The sequence below is a fragment of the Sminthopsis crassicaudata genome, chromosome 2, assembly GCF_048593235.1.
Source record: "Sminthopsis crassicaudata isolate SCR6 chromosome 2, ASM4859323v1, whole genome shotgun sequence".
Classification (NCBI taxonomy): Eukaryota; Metazoa; Chordata; class Mammalia; order Dasyuromorphia; family Dasyuridae; genus Sminthopsis; species Sminthopsis crassicaudata.
In genome coordinates, this window is record NC_133618.1 from 338,770,225 (window position 1) to 338,786,730 (window position 16,506).

A 16,506-nucleotide genomic window follows, 5' to 3' on the forward strand; every position below is an offset into this window, starting at 1 on the left:
ATGATTTAGAATTAATTACTTAATATATTTACACATTCTATCCTAGGTCTTTTGTTACAAATTGAGCAAAATAAGCATTTCTTAAATAAATTCATTTGTGTAGTCATTAACATAGCATAGAAGTTACCTATAAAGAATAGTTACCTATGTATTCATCCTTATGAGAGGGGAATTAATTTGAGTGGAAAATTTTGAGAAAGTAACAAGATCAGATGACTATATATATCAAATGTAAATAATTCTAAAGGAATTTACAGAGTTAGAGCATGTTCTAATAAAAAGTTCTAAAAATTGATTTAGGATTTTATAAATGCAATTACATTAGTCACCTTTTGCCTAAACCAGAAAATAGTTAGGTTCTCATTTCTCAGGTGTTATTTGAATTTCTCAAATATAACAATTTGCAAACTTTATCACAAATAGGTAGAAAAACTGAAGCTTTTTATTTTATGGGGCTCATTTTCAAGACATTCTGTCTTCAAATTCCCAACTCTGAGGTTTTTTCAGCGACATGTTATGGTGCAAATAGCAATGGCTCTAATTATAAGAGCTGAATTTGCTACCTGTGACCCTGAGGAAGGTCAATTAATCTCTTTGGGACTAAGATTACTAATATTTAAAATAAGAAAGTTAGACTAAATGGACCCTTGAGGCCCTTCCTAGATCTGTAATATTAATAATAAAAGGTAGGCAATAATTAAATATTGACAAGACTTTTCAACTCTTACATCATGTCAGCAGTGTCAAAGACTTTTTATTTGCATATAATTTTAGATTACCTTGCTGAAGTTTCAAATGGCCAATGCCATATCAAACTCCCATACAGTTCTGAATTTATCACTAGGAAAGAACTAAATTTTCTGGCTCACTTTTCTTTAATATAATAATATGCTTAACTTTTCAAGATAGGTAATACTGAGCTACAATAGAAACGTTTCTTTATTTTTCAACACATTTCAGCCATGCCTCTTCTTTTATTTTTGTCTTCATTGAATAGCAATATACAATTAGAATTTGTTCTTCTTTAATCACCAATCATTATGTTTTTATCATATTCAAGACAAGCACTAAGTAAACAAAGACAAAAAATAATAAACAACTTTTCTCTCTTTTTTTTAATTATAAATTTTTTTGACAGTATATATGTGTGAGTAATTTTTTTTTATAACATTATCCCTTGTATTCATTTTTCCAAATTTTCCCCTCCCTCCTTCTACTCCCTCACCTAGATGACAGGCAATCCCATACATTTTACATGTGTTACAGTATAACCTAGATACAATATATATGTGTAAATCCAATTTTCTTGTTACACATTAAGTATTAGATTCCGAAGGTATAAGTAACCTGGGTAGATGGACAGTAGTGCTAACAATTTACATAAACAACTTTTCTCAAAGAATTTACACTCTTTGGTGGAGAAGTGAGTTTCTTGAAATATAAAACAATTCTCCACAATTTACAAGAATTTATTTTTGATACTAAAAGTCTGTAACTTCACAAATACATTTCTTGAGGAGTTAAGAATTTCTCTTTATAGGTGTCCTATGAATTTTACTGGTTTGAATTCTACCCTCTATGTCCAAAACCCCTAGACAATTTGTTCTAATATGGCACTTGAGATCTGTGTTTCCTTTTACTTTCCTACCAAATCAATAATTTCAAGTTTGTCTCTCCGAGTTATATCCTTTATTCTTGCTGCTTTTTATCTCTTTCCTTGAAAGTCTCTGACTTCAATTTGGGGAAAGGTTACTGTCCCACACATAATGTAAAACCAAAACTAATTAAAAGATAAAATTATCAGAGACCTATTTAAAACTACACAGTTTTCATTAGACATAACCTATGAATGGAAATTTTGATAAGCAACTTTGTCTTTTCTTTTGTTTTCTGAAATATGGAGGAAAGTGTTCTAGAGAGTTCTAGAGAGTATTATGAAAAACAATAACAATATCAAAATACCTTTAGAATTTCAATCATAAGACAACAGAAAAGCATAAAATATCAGTGATCACATAATAAAAATATTATTTTACCTTCACAACTGCAATCCCATAATTATGAAGAGGTCCAGCTGCTTTTCTCAATTCTTCAAGAAATACAGTAATATCTAGAGAAACTTGAGGATATAAACATATTTTCTAATATTATTTACCTATTGAAAGTTAATTTTAAAAATCCAAGAGAAATAATCCAAATACAGAGCCTTACAATAAGGACAAAAATTATACCTGTTGACTCAGCAAGGAATACACGAAGTCCTTTGCAAATTCATATCATATGTTTAAGCTATTATGTTTTCATTTCAAAGATCTTTGGCTTAGTATTGAAAATTCACTACACCAACAACTAATCTTCAGTACATTTTTTTAATAGGTTGTTGTGGATAAAAACGATTACCATCCTGTGACCAACTCCCTGGTAATTATTCCATATCAAACTTAATTAGATTGATCATTGAAGTACATATATAAAGTTTATGACTAGACTCTGATTTAGTAAAAAATATTTCAAAGCACTGGAACAGCTAGGTAAGAAACAATTTGAAGAACAACTACTGTGTTGATTTATAGCAGTCATTAACCTTGTATAGTTAAACATATTATTTTCATCTTCCAGAAGAGGAAACTGAAGCTAAGGGAGGGTGAGTAAAATATCCAATGACTGATCATATGGCTTGGTAAGTATCTCAGGCAAGATTCAGACCCAGATCTCCTGACTCCCATGCTATTTCTCACTATGTAAACCACAGTTTCCTCACAGCCACAATGAGCATTCAGAATCAGATTCTGATGAAAAAAAAAAAAAGAGCCAAAAATATAAGTCAACTTCTCAGTTGACAAAAGTCATCAGCCCTCTAAAAAATTGGTATACCAGATTATTCACCTATAGTACTTTTAAAAATGAATTTTTACCAATTTTTCAATGCATTGAAATTATAAGCAAATATCAATTTAAATTCAGTAAAAATAAGAACTGACTTCATTAATAATATTAAGAACAGTATTCGGAAATTCTATTAATATCATTAAGTCTATTCTACAGAAAAAAAAGTATACTTAATAGCACTACCAAAATAGAGCGCAAAAAATATTAATGAAAAAATTCTAAATGGAATCTAATTTAAACATTAATATGTTTAAAAAGTATGAAAATAAATTACCATATAGCTTTTTAGAAACTATAGTATAAAATTTCTAAATGTTTTGCATTACAATGCAGTAGAATTTTAATGTTTTCTATTAATTATTGTAGTAACAAGGCTTTCCTACTGTTTGTTTAAACTGTTAAAACAAGTATCATGAAAACAATTTTAGAAAAGTTTTTAAAAAACATTTTAAAAAATACTAACCATCTTGACTAAAATAAACTAGGGAGGTTTTTCCTGTCTGCAAAATGCTAAAATATTCCTGAAGACTCAGTTCCATCAGAGTATTTTTATTAATTGCTATAGACTTATAAAACACACATATCAGGATAAAAGAGATACTGTATATCCATATGTTTAATCTGGAAGACATCATCAGCTAGAGATGTAAATGAAGCAGAATCTGAAAGAAAATAAAATATGGGATTATCTTTGCATCCTTTAAACTTGTTTTAGTCCCATAATAATTTTAATAACTTCTTTTTGATGTGGCTTTTCCAGTTATCAATATGGCCTAACACAACATTTGTTTTTTAATACCATGGATTTCTGGAGCTTATAACAGATCTGAAGTGCACATATCAGGAAAATCTTTGAGATAATCACTAAAAATTTTTGGAAGTATTATTAAAGGAATAAGTTCAATGAAGGACCTTTGGCATTACATAATCAATTTTTTAAATTGGCATTATACTAGAAATTTCAAATCTTATTCTAGACAATTAAAAAGCTAAATATTCAAAAAGCATTGAACATACTTTGTATAGGAAAGTACATACAAAACCAATCTGATCAAAGCTGAATTTCCAAAAGTAATACAAAAATATATAAAACTAGTTTTTAAAAGTATTTACCATTCTGTATTAATTTAAGATATCACTGAATGTTTTTTCTTCTATGTTCACCTCATTTTATGTTCTCAAACAATACTTATTTGCTGTGTCTTCCCAATTTTACATACTTACTTTTTTTTTTTGTCTCTTACATAGGCAATGGTCATACTCCTTTATGAAGTCTTAATCTTAAAATTTATCTTAAACAAGTCTTCTTTTCATTGAGTTTTCTCCAAAAGAAAGCTTGGATCCTGTAAAGCAACAGAAAAATAATTCAGAACATTCTTATTTGTTTGATTCCATGTCCAGGATGCATTAAGTGCCCTCATTCTTCTATGTATCTTACTGAATAAAGAAAATAAGATATGTAGACATATAATTGGAAATAGGAAAGTTTAGAGTTATTTGTTGTTATTTCTTTTTGCCTATGCATGTATTCCCCATGGATAATAAAATATCCAAAAATAGTTTCATTTCCCTCTGTGTGAACTGTTGAGGATAGCCAAATGGCCCTGAAACCTATAAGTATTTATGTGCTTGAAGAAAATAGTCATTTTATCTTGTTATGTAGATCTAAAATGTAAGCTAGCAAGAGATTTTCAGCACTACTAAGTTGTGGTCTAGTTTATTCCATCACCCTACTCCCAATTCCACCCCCATGAAAGGACTGCTTTATTGTTCTACAATTAGAGAGGAAGATCATTTCACTGATTCTAGAGAGACATACTTGGGGGCTCTGTCCATGAAAGTTTCACAGCTTGTACTTCACACAAATTTTTTGTGTGTACTGGGATACAACCAGAAGGTAATGACTTTGATTGGAATGTCTACTTTGATATTTAAGGAATAATACAGGTTAAAATTAAATACTGATCAATGTAAATATAACTTTTTTAATTAATATGTGCACTTTGAAATCTTGCTATAAATCATATGAAATTTCTATTCATCTTATCATAGATTGATATATTTGAATCTTAAGGAACGTCTTGCTCCTTACCCATACTAGAAGAGATTGTTTATAAAAGTAACTTTTGTGAATAATAAATATACCAGAGTCTGACTATTACTTGAAGAGATCAAGTTTTGTAAGTTGTTAAAAGATTTTTTAAGTGCTAAAGAGATCTTTGGTGCCTCCACTTCTTACCTAGCAATTAATAGAAATATGAATTATTCAACAGTTTAAATATTATAAGCATATTAATAGTCAACATATGTACCTTATTTTTAATAGCTTATTAGTTTTGTTTAACATCACTGTATAGTAAAAAAATTTAAGGAGAATTTAAGGAGTTTATTTCATATGATTACATAAAGTACATTGTGTATAAAATGGCATTTTGTTAAACGTCTGACATAAGGCAAACACTATATAAATGCTAACTGGTATTATTATTTCCTTAATTAGATGTAATTACTTCATACCTAATAACTCTATATGGAGTTAAAAGATGTGATCAGTAGTATATAATGCCAATAAAAATGAATTGAATGATTTTCCATGTAGGTAATCTCAGAATGCATTCACCTGATTTGTCACCTGATTGACAAAAAACTCGTTTTGACTTTCAAATATATAATATTGGTTTTGGTTGTCATGTTTTTCTTTTTTATTTTTACATTGTGCAAACTGATAAATTTTTGTATCAGTTATGTTGAACAACTTTTGTAATTTGAGATATGAATTGAAAGAAAATAAAAGACAACAGAAAATTCTTTAAAACAAGTTAAAGTAAAACAAGTTAAAACCCTGTTTTATAACTGCCATTTAGGAAACTGGATATTTTGCCTGTAATTAAGAGAAAGTTATAACTAAAACTATTTGGCTATCACTTATGAAAGCATAAGAGTGCTAATTAAGTTACTTAAGGTTATTGTCATAATGTTAAAAACTAAATTTGATAATAATTGTGTGTTAAAGGAGGGAATGAGGTAAAAAAAAAAAAAAAGTCTTATTTAGATTAGTTCTGTTTATTCAAAAAAGTTTCTTACAGTAGATAGGGTGAACAAGCAGCTCCTTGTTCTAGGAGCTCCTAGGATTCCTGTCCATTCTACTTATTTTGCAACCTACAAGGTTTCTGGAAACCATCTGGGTGGTCGAGGTCTTCAGCCCTTAGAAATGAACTTGTTTGGGTTATGGAGTTCCTAAGCAATGAAATTGGCTTGCTGAAATTTTACAAGTTTGTGTGTAGTACAGAAATTATTCTAAAGATGAATCTTCATACCAGAAAAAGTTTAAACTGAAAAGAAAAAAAACAAGTGAATGCTAAGTGAAATCTCTTAACTATATTTGAGTCTTGATGAACTTTAATTGCTCATTGTAACTCCATGAGATGAAAAATAACTGCATCCAATCCTAAACTATGATTAGTAAAAGTTCCTGGAACTGTAATTGATATCATTTTTAGTTTTAGATTCAGGCCTAGTTGTCTGATAAAGCATTAAGTTAGTTAATTCACCATTCCAGAAATATGCCACAAGTTCTTAGAGAGAATATGATCCTGAACTGTTTCAGGTTAAGGTCTGTATCTGAGAAAAAGCCAAAAGGACAACCTTGGCATACTACTATAATGAACTTCCTTTTAAACAGGAATGTTTTTACCTGGTTATTCCTAATTCTAGGTATGGCTTAGAACTGTTACTGCAAAGCTGATTGTCAACTATGAATCTTATCTGAAATCAGAGAACTAAAAATGCTTTATCCTGCTATATATGTGATGAGTCATCAAGGACTAGTATGATGCTATTATATAATCATGTACCTTCTTTTTCCTTTTATTGCAAATTCCTATGATATGAGTAAGTGGGTCAGTAAAAAAATTAGCACAATATGTGTAAGATCTTGCTGTTCTTAATCTGAATGTATAGTCATTCCATATCCCAAACAACTAAATAAATTAATACCTGAGCTTGTTATCTGCCTGCTAAGGTTTATATTCTCATAAGCTTAAAATCCTGAAATAGATTATTCTTTATAAATAATATGGGAAAAATTAGATAAAATTTTTTAAAAGTTTATGGAACAAAGATACATAACCAATGTAATATTATCCCATCATAAAGGCAGGAATATATCTGAGATACTATAATTAAATGCATGTATTTAAGATCAGAACTGTTTAGCCCTTTTATATCTTAAATAACTTAGAAAATAAGACATCTGCCTGTTATTTGATATATAATTCTGTACAAAATAAGGTCCTTCAGCCCTTTTTGTAGTGGCAAGAAACTGAAAACTAAATGGATGCATGCCTATCAGTTGGAGAATGGCTAAATAAGTTATGATGTATGAATATTATGGAATATTGTTATTCTGTAAGAAATGATCAGAGGGACAGGTAAATGATGCAGTGGATAGAGAACTGATTCTGAAGTCAGGAGGACCTGAATTCAAATCCTACTTCAGACACTTAATATATTAATATATCCTAGCTGTGTGACCCTGGACAAGTTACTTAACCCTAACTGCAGAAGAAAGAGAGAGAGGAAGGAAGGAAAGAAGGGAGGGAGGGAACAAGAGAGGGAGGAAGGAAGGAAAGAAGGGAGGGAGGGAAGAAAGATGGATCAGCAGGATGATTTCAGAGAGGCCTGGAGAGATTTACATGAACTGATGCCAAGTGAAAGGCATCAGGAGATCATTATACATGCCAATAGCAAGATTACATGATGATCAGTTCTGATAGATGTAGCTCTTTTCAACAATGAAATGGTTCAGGCCAGTTCCAATAGTCTTGTGATGATGCACCCAAAGAGAGGATTGTGGGAACTGAATGTGGACCACAACATAGTATTTTCACCCTTTTTGTTGTTGTTTGCTTGTATTTTGTTTTCTTTCTCGTTTTTTTTCTTTTTGATCTAATTTTTCTTGTACAACATGATTAATGTGGAAATATATATAGAAGAATTGTACATGTTTAACATATACTGGATTATTTGCTATCTAGGGGAGGAAGTAAAGGAAGCTCCCTCCAGATAAAAATTTGTAACAAGGTTTGCAAGGATGAATGTTTAAAACTATCTTTGTATATATTTTGAAAATAAAAAACTATTTTTTAAAAAATGAAGCTGGAAACTATCTTTACATGTAATTGGAAAAAAACTAAATGCTTTTTTTAAAAAAAGAAATCATTCACAGTGTAAATTCAAGAATATTCACATATATTCATAGATATGTAAAAGGAATATTTTTAACTTTCCCTTGGAAATGTGTCACCACAAAATGTTAGTAATCATCTAAAACAACAGGAATTTTGTAAATTTAAATATTCAAATATTTCCTTTAGCAAAGATTTTTTTAAATAGAACAAAGAAACAAGACACAAACTAACACCTCTATCAAGAAAGATAAAAGCCAATTTCCTTTGATTAGCAAGGTAAAGGAGATTAATTTAGACTTCCTGTCCAATTCTGACATTCTTTAATTTTGTGACAATGGATAAAATTAGTCAAATTGTTTTAGGAAAATTTGAGAAGAGAAAGATCATTTTCAGGGAGCAAAAAGGAAAAACTATAGGAACACAGAATAAAATCCTTTCATTCTTGTTCAGGTTAAGAAGTTGGACAAAGCCTCTGAAATCCCTTCTAATTAAGGATCTTCCACAAGTATAAAAACAAAATGTCCCTGACACCTCCAATCTGAACAACTGTAATATCTTCCTGACTAGTCAACCCTTTCCCACTGTGACTCACTCTCCACAAAGCTGTTAAAGATTGTACTCCTAAAACTTAAGCCTGGCTATACTATTCCCTTGTTCCAGAAGTTTAAATTGCCTTCTGCTGTCTCTAGAACAAAGAATAGATTCCACTATTTGACATTTGAAATCCTTTATAACCTGGCTCCAGCCCATCTTTTTGTGATTATTTTTCTAGCCTTCCAAATTATTTTCCCCCATACATGACATTTCATCTCTCACTTCCATGTTTTTGCATAGGTTTTCTCTCATAGCTGGATTATTCCTAACCTCTGGCCTCTTCAAACCTCTAGGTTTCTTCAAGATTCAGCTCAAGTGCTACAATCTATAAGAGGTCTTTCCTAATTTCTCCACCTGTTCATCTTCCCTCTACCCAAATTACTTTATGTCTTATATTTACTTATTTTTGAACACACTGTATCACCTTAGCACAACCTTGAGGATAGAAATTATCTCATTCTTGTATTTGTATTTCCAGCACCTATGGCAGTGCCTGAAATATGTTCTAATATATCTATATATCTACAGAAAAAGCACAGAATAAAATAGCAAAATATTAATTTTGCATTTAATTCACAATCTATACAGAAATCTACATACTTCTTGATGGCAAACCATCAATAAATGAGTAAAATATTTTACACAATGCAGTTTTGTGTAGACATTATAAGACCTGAATTCCATTTCTACCTCTGAAAAAAGTGTGACCATGGAAAAATACTACCTTCTCTGTGCCTCAGATAATAACTATATGATTATATTACAAATTGTTGCTACTCTGAATTAATAGCTGGAATGTCTACTTTCTAATAAAATCACAAGGAAAGATAGATAATAGATAGATAAATAGCAATGAAATATATATTTAACAATGAAAACAATGTTCTTGGGAGGGGTAAAAAATGAATTTCATATTGTTGTCTCTTTTTGCTACGTTCCTCATCATGCATGAGTACTATAGGTAAAAGTTGAATAGGCAAAATGAGTGATTTTTGAAAATCAAAATTTGGTAGAAACCTTCATCTTTCATATCTTAATTTTTAAGTAACAATTTACACATGGAAAAATCCCGTAAAACGAGGAGAGTTACTTGATTTTTTTTGCCCCTCTTTCAGTAGAGGTCTTTGAAAGGGATGGTCATTCATCACAATCAACAAGCTACTAAGGGGCAGCTAGGTGGCGCAGTGGATAGAGCACCAGCCTTGAATTGAGGAGGACCAGAGTTCAAATCTGGTCTCAGACACTTAACACTTCCTAGCTGTGTGACCCTGGACAAGTCACTTAACCCCAGCCTCAGGGAAAAATAACGAAACAAAACAACAACAACAAAAAACAAGCTACAAAAGACTACGAAAAACAGAGACTAAGACAAAAATTTAATAGTTCCTGACTTCCTCGAACTTATACATCTATCAGTGTAAACAAGAGGTACACCTATCAAAACATTTCAGTCCCCATTAACGCTCATAAAATCTTGTATCAAAATCAAACTACTAGTGTGCCCTCAATGTCTTCAACAAAGCAGTCCCTGATATTCTCATCTTCGCCTATCTTTTGTTTATGTGCCTTCTTTCTAACCCTTCTTAGGCCATCTTCCCAAATCCTCTTTCCAGGTACTACTAGTTTTTCAAACCTACATTAAAATTCCACTTCCCCTATTAAACTGTCTTTAGGCACAGAGTTGGCAGTAAAGAAGCTTGAGAGGTTCCCAATTTCCTGGTCCTGGAGTCCACTTGACTTCCTTCCCATTCCCCTTCTCTATTGTGGATACCTGGCAAATCAAGGATTGGTGGACTTTTACTTTACCAGCCAAGCCTTAACTCTGAACTCTGAAACTTTCCCTAGTTTCCTTCCCAATCCTCACCCCCGGGGCAAACTTCCCTGGAAGAGTAAAAGAAATAGATATTTCTACTACAAAAGTAGTAGACTACTTTTTTTTTTTTTTTACTTTTTTTGTAGTAAAACTACAAAAAGTAATCTATCCACTTTATTTGTCAAATGCTAGAGCAAAAGTTCTTAATCTGCGGTCTGTGAAATTTTTTCAAGAAATATTTTGATAACAATTTCGATATATACTGATTTCCTTTGTCCCTCCATGTGTTCTATTTTTGCATTTAAAAACATTCTGAAAGGGGATCCATAGATTTTACCTGACTGCCAAAAAGCCCCATGCGCCCCCCCAAAATTTTTTTTAGGCCTTCGCTTCTTTCCATCACCACCTACAAGTTCAGTGGCTCAACGAATTGAGGGTAAGGATATAAAACTAGGGGAGAGGAGTCAGCACAGATTCCGAATAAATAAATATATAAACAAACAAATTAATTAATTAAAACCGTACAAACACCAAGATTCACCTGCCTGGTATCCCCGGGCACTGTCTGTGGCTCAATCTATTTACACTCGTGGGAAAGAGGTTGCAGTTTCTGAAGAAGCAGAAAGTAGGGGCAATGGACGCGAACCCGAGCTACAGGACAAATCCTCCAATAAGTAGTGGTTTACGTCAGACTAGTCCGACTTCCTTCTTTAGACCAAGGGCCGGAGCCTAAGCCACGCCTACCTGAGAGGACCTCTCCACCCTCAACCAGTAAAAGGAAAAATAACCTACCTCTCCAAGGCTTTGCTCTTTCCTCAAGCTACGTACGCAATTTTCTTGAAGCCAATGGGGACAAAAGAAGGCAGGCCTGGAGCAGCCTATAGGTGACAAACGGGGAAGGATTCTTCCCACGAAATGAGCTGCAGGAGCTGACACTAACCTAATTAGCCACATAAGTGGGAGAAAGCCACTACCCAATCACAAGCTGTAGCTTTCCTGCGATCGTCCCACAATACTTCCCACATCTTCTCCCTGGAGGCGTGCCCATCTGAGCCTATCCTGCCCTGCCCAGATTACGGAAAGAGCTCCTTAAACGCTCCAGGTCCTCAGCTGATTATTTTTGTTTTAAAATTTTTGTTTGTTTGTTTGTTCGGTTGGTTTTGTTGTTTTTGGTTTTTTCCCTGTAACTGTAGAACCAGAGGAGAAGGAGCTCAAATCCTACTTCCACTCTCACCCCCGGAAGCCTGAAGCTTCCGAGACTCCGCAGAGGATTTAGGGATCCGGACGCTATAATTCCCGAAGGCTGAAGCGGGAGGGGAGTGACAAGGGAATTCTCCTACCCCCCGCCTCCTCGCCTCCACCTCCCCACCTTCACTGTAAAGACTCAAGTTCCGTCTTTTCTCGACAGCTGTTCCTTCCTCCTTTTATGAGGGCATCTGTCAAGGGCTCCCCAGCCGCTTTTGCAGCTGGCGAGGGGACGACAATGGCTAGCAGTACAATCCAGGAAAGCAAAAGGACAGTAGCTGCCTCTGTCCCTGGTTCAGTGCGTCTTTCGCTGAGCATACTGCATACATTGTTATGTGGTTCCCTCTTCACCTTTGCTTACCTGCAGCTGTAGCGCCCGTTCCTTTACCGAGAGCATGGACTGAGTTATCTGAGCCTCTGCCTCTTCCTCCGCCTTTTGTGGGCAGCCCATAAGAGCACTCTTTTCTCCGCCGCCTTCTCCCTCGGCGACTCCCTGCCCCTTCCCTGGTTGCCCTCCAATCTCCATTTCTTCTCCCGCTGGCTGCTCTACTGCTTTCCTTTCTGCCTCCAGTTCTCCACACTGTCTCCTCAACCTCCACCTGGCAGAGGGAAGGAGGAGCAGAGAAGAAAAGGGAACTGGACTCGTGCTGGGAGTCTGGGGGAAAGGGGAGGGAAGAAGGATCCCAGAGATAGCCTCCCTGAATATGTGAGAGCAAGAGGTTAAGGACGAGATTGGAAACCTGGGGTTTTTCATGAGGAATATACTTTTTGCCATGAATACCCTTCCATTCCAAACAAGCAGCTGACACTTGAAAAGATTCCATGTCTTTATAATTTTTATCTGCAAAACGAACCTTTTGTTTAACATCTTCACTCCCTGTAAGAGAACTACAGCACTAACAAAGTGACTGGGAGAAAAAGTATTTTCAGTAGTCCTGAGGAGCCTGAATTGCTAAGTCTGGCCCATTGCCAGCCATTACGTCACCAGGCAGGGCTGTTTCTCTATTGTTGCTGCATTTCTTTTATTAGCAGCTTGTGTATCCCTCCTATGTCTTTTTCATTATGGCTCAAGAAATCTCACACTGACATGATTCGATTGATTTGGTAGCATAGTCAGTAACCATGAGGTGTCAGAATATAGACCCGTCTTGATGCTTCTATAAAAGTATATAAAAAGCATTATTAATGAAGGAATGTGCATTTGTTAAAGTGTATGTCCACTACACACCTGTCAGATTGGCTAAGATGACAGGAACAAATAATGATGAATGTTGGAGGGGCTGTGGGAAAACTGGGACACTGATGCATTGTTGGTGGAGTTGTGAAAGAATCCAATCATTCTGGAGAGCAATCTGGAATTATGCCCAAAAAGTTATCAAAATGTGCATACCCTTTGACCCAGCATTGCTGTTATTGGGCTTATATCCCAAAGAAATACTAAAGAAGGGAAAGGGACTTGTATGTGCCAAAATGTTTGTGGCAGCCCTTTTCATAGTGGCTAGATGTAACGTGCTCTCCTGGTAGTTACAATTACTAGTCTGTCCTAGACCCACCAGAGTACCTTTGACCACTGTCCTTTGCAGTGTGAGCTCTACCCGGCTCGCCTCCTCTGAGGCCTTCTAAGGTCTCTGGCCACAATCTCTTGAATCTATAGCTTAATAACCGGTAGCGCACTCAAGAACAATCACGTGTAATCTTAAAAGCCTTTATTATACCTACTCACATAATGCCCTAGCTGATGCCCTGACTTGTTGGTTCCCGAGTGAACACCTGGTCAGAAGACCCATGTGTTCACTACCAAAATCCTTACCTCTTTCGGCTACCCATCTTGGCTTGGCCACCCAGGCTAGGAGCCAGGGTGAACAGCACGAGGTTAAAGAGGGCGGTTGCTGCCTGCAGTGGGCTTACATAGGGCCTGTGAGGTCACACACACAGCCAATCAGCGAGAGAGTCACCCATTACGAAACTATCTCAATATGGCCAGGATCCCGCCCAAGGGCAGTCCTAATATCCACAGAAATTACTTCTGGGCCTCAATCTCCCGATGCACTGTGTCTGCCCATTTAAAGGGCCCTTACAGCTAGAAGCTGGAAGATGAATGGATGTCCATCAGTTGGAGAATGGTTGGGTAAATTATGGTATATGAAGGTTATGGAATATTATTGTTCTGTAAGAAATGACCAGCAGGATGAATACAGAGAGGCTTGGAGAGACTTACATGAACTGATGCTGAGTGAAATGAACAGAACTAGGGGATCATTATACACTTCAACAATGATACTGTATGAGGATGTATTCTGATGGAAGTGGATATCTTCAACACAGAGAAGAGCTAATCCAATTCTAATTGACCCATGATGGACAGAATCAGCTACATCCAGAAAAGGAACACTGGGAAATGAGTGTAAACTGTGAGCATTTTTTTTGTTTTGTTTTGTTTTTCTTCCCAGATTATTTTTACCTTCTGAATACAATCCTTCCTTTGCAACAACCAACAACAACAACAAAATCCTGTTCTGCACAAAAAAATAAAATAAAATAAAAAAATAAAGTGTATGTGCCACTTGGTGTTTTATCAAACTTCTTTAATGTGTGTCCTTTCATTGCTAATAATAATCATAAAACTGGTTTTTGCAGTAACTTCCTTTATGGCTGGGCTCCTTTTCAAATACCTTTTGCTTTCTTCTGGGTTGGGTTACACTGTTCTGCAGCACTCCTCAGCTTAACCCATTTCAAACAAGTAGAGGTACCTGAGGTTGTAATAAATACTAATATAACAAATGTGCTTTCAAGTAAGTTTTTGAAAGTTTCTAAATGATGCAAAAAGGGATTTGGGGAAGTTAGGAGATTTTTATCTTTAAAAAGAAATATAATTTACTCCATTATAGACTAATTCTGATTTGTATTACCTAATACTATATTATAAATCAACAAACATTTATTAACCAATAACTATTTGCCAGGTTTTGCTATACTAGATATTAAGAATACAAATAAAAGGTGAGCTAATCTCTATCCTCAAGGACTCTCTTCTTACTAAAAGATGCAATATGTTCTCATAAATAAATAAATGAGATATAATGAATGTATATGTGTGAGGCTACTTTAGCTACAGCAGAATATGTAAGAGGGAGTAATATCTAAAATTGGTAAAAAAAAAAAAAAAAAAAAAAGTCAATTTAGGATTTTAAATGCCAATCAGTTTATATTTTAACATAAAGCAATTAAAAAACTATAGAAATCTCTTGAGTAGAGGTTTGATATGGTCAGATCTGTACCTTAGAGTTTGACAATTCTATGTATTTCCCCCTAACACCTCAACCACAAACTTTCTCCTATATTCAGTTTAGTTTTAGGAGCAAGTAGACTCAAAACTTCCTATATAACATTGGTCCCAACAAATTTACATCTAGATTCATCATGACTACTGGGCTCAGCTTCTGCAGGCTGACAGTCTTTCATTGAGGTATGGATGCTAGTCGAATTGTAAAATCCAACCTGGATTCTTATTGCTAGATTCCTGAGACTTGTTATCTTGACCTTGTGAAACTCACAAGATACAAGATGGAGACTCCACTTTTTACACATAGAATGGAAAAAGAACAAATGCAGAGAGGAAGGAACCTTCTTAGATTTTCTTAGAACCACAAATCCTGCATAGGAAGAAAACTCCACTCTTATTTGGTCATCATATCCCTCCTAGAAGCAAACTCTCTTAACTTCCCAATATAGATGATAGACATTATCTCTGCATATAATTAGACCGGAATCAATTATTCCTCTTTTAAAAGTCCTTTACAAAAAATGTATAGGACTAATATGAACAAATAAAGAAATCATTACCAGAATGGCAAATATATTTCCCAGATTTCCCAGGTCCCCAATAGCCATTCTATCTTGCTACTTTTGTTGGGAGTCTGAGAAGTAAAGAAAGAAAAGAAGAGGACAGTTCCTGGAACTATTCAAAGGTTCAGAATTCTGCTTTGTAAAATGATGAGAGTGTAGGAAGGAAAGGTATTTTAGAAGACAGATAATTTTTTTAAGTTGTCCTAAAAGTACACACTGACACACAGCAAAGAGAGGGAAAGGAGAAGTGGAATACCAAGACTCAAGTAACAGGTCTGGATACCCAAGTACAAGGAATCCAGAATTAATGCTAATGTCATAAGTTAAAACATTGTATAATAGGTGTATGAGTGTATGAGTTCAGTAATCACCACAAGAATAGCCAGGTGTTAAAGTCCAAATCCTTTATTATCTCCTTCAAAGTCTTATCTCTTTTCCTGAGGCTTGGTTAGCTTTCTTAAAGGCCTTCTGGAGTCTTGGTTTCAGTGGAGAAATTAAGGAGGACAGCCCTGCTACCAAGATGATGTGAGATATTGAGTGTTGTCTTAAGTTTGCTGTTTGAAGATTTTTTTTTAAAGTGCAATGTTTCAAGGTCCTAGCTAACTATCCAATTGGGCCACCTTAGTATACATAGAAGTAAAATGCAATTTATTTAATTACCCAAGAGTTAAAAAAAAAAAAAAAAAAAAAACAGAGAGAGAAGATATGTTTCTTCCAAAGCAATTTTGGGTGAGAAACTGCTCTGTGAAACCTATATAAGACCTATGTTAGACCCTAAGCACCTAGGCAGGAAAAGTTACTTATTAAAACAATAAAGATGCTTAAATTGTTACAAAGAAAAGAATGTTCCTTTAGCATAGTCATTTATATTAGACCTAAGAAAATACAATTATTCCTTGTACATTTTGACTTTCCCTGTCACTGTTTTGG

General features: G+C 34.4%; 1 protein-coding gene across 7 annotated transcripts in view; it reads right to left on the reverse strand.

Annotated features, from left to right (window-relative positions):
* Positions 1-11,389, reverse strand: part of TXNDC16 (thioredoxin domain containing 16) — a 128,038-nt gene extending 116,649 nt beyond the window's left edge. For 2 of the 7 annotated variants that reach the window (XM_074290545.1, XM_074290550.1), the window contains exons 1-4: positions 11,031-11,184; positions 4,114-4,232; positions 3,353-3,551; positions 2,037-2,119 (exon numbers count right to left, since the gene is read on the reverse strand). In XM_074290545.1, the coding sequence (XP_074146646.1) occupies positions 2,037-2,119; positions 3,353-3,524 (255 nt within the window). In that variant the 5' untranslated portion in view covers positions 3,525-3,551; positions 4,114-4,232; positions 11,031-11,184. Of the gene's footprint in view, positions 1-2,036; positions 2,120-3,352; positions 3,552-4,113; positions 4,233-11,026; positions 11,185-11,277 lie in introns of those variants that run through there. The other 5 variants (XM_074290547.1, XM_074290548.1, XM_074290549.1 and 2 more) reach the window with 5 other exon arrangements.
* Between the last annotated feature and the right edge of the window lie 5,117 nt (positions 11,390-16,506).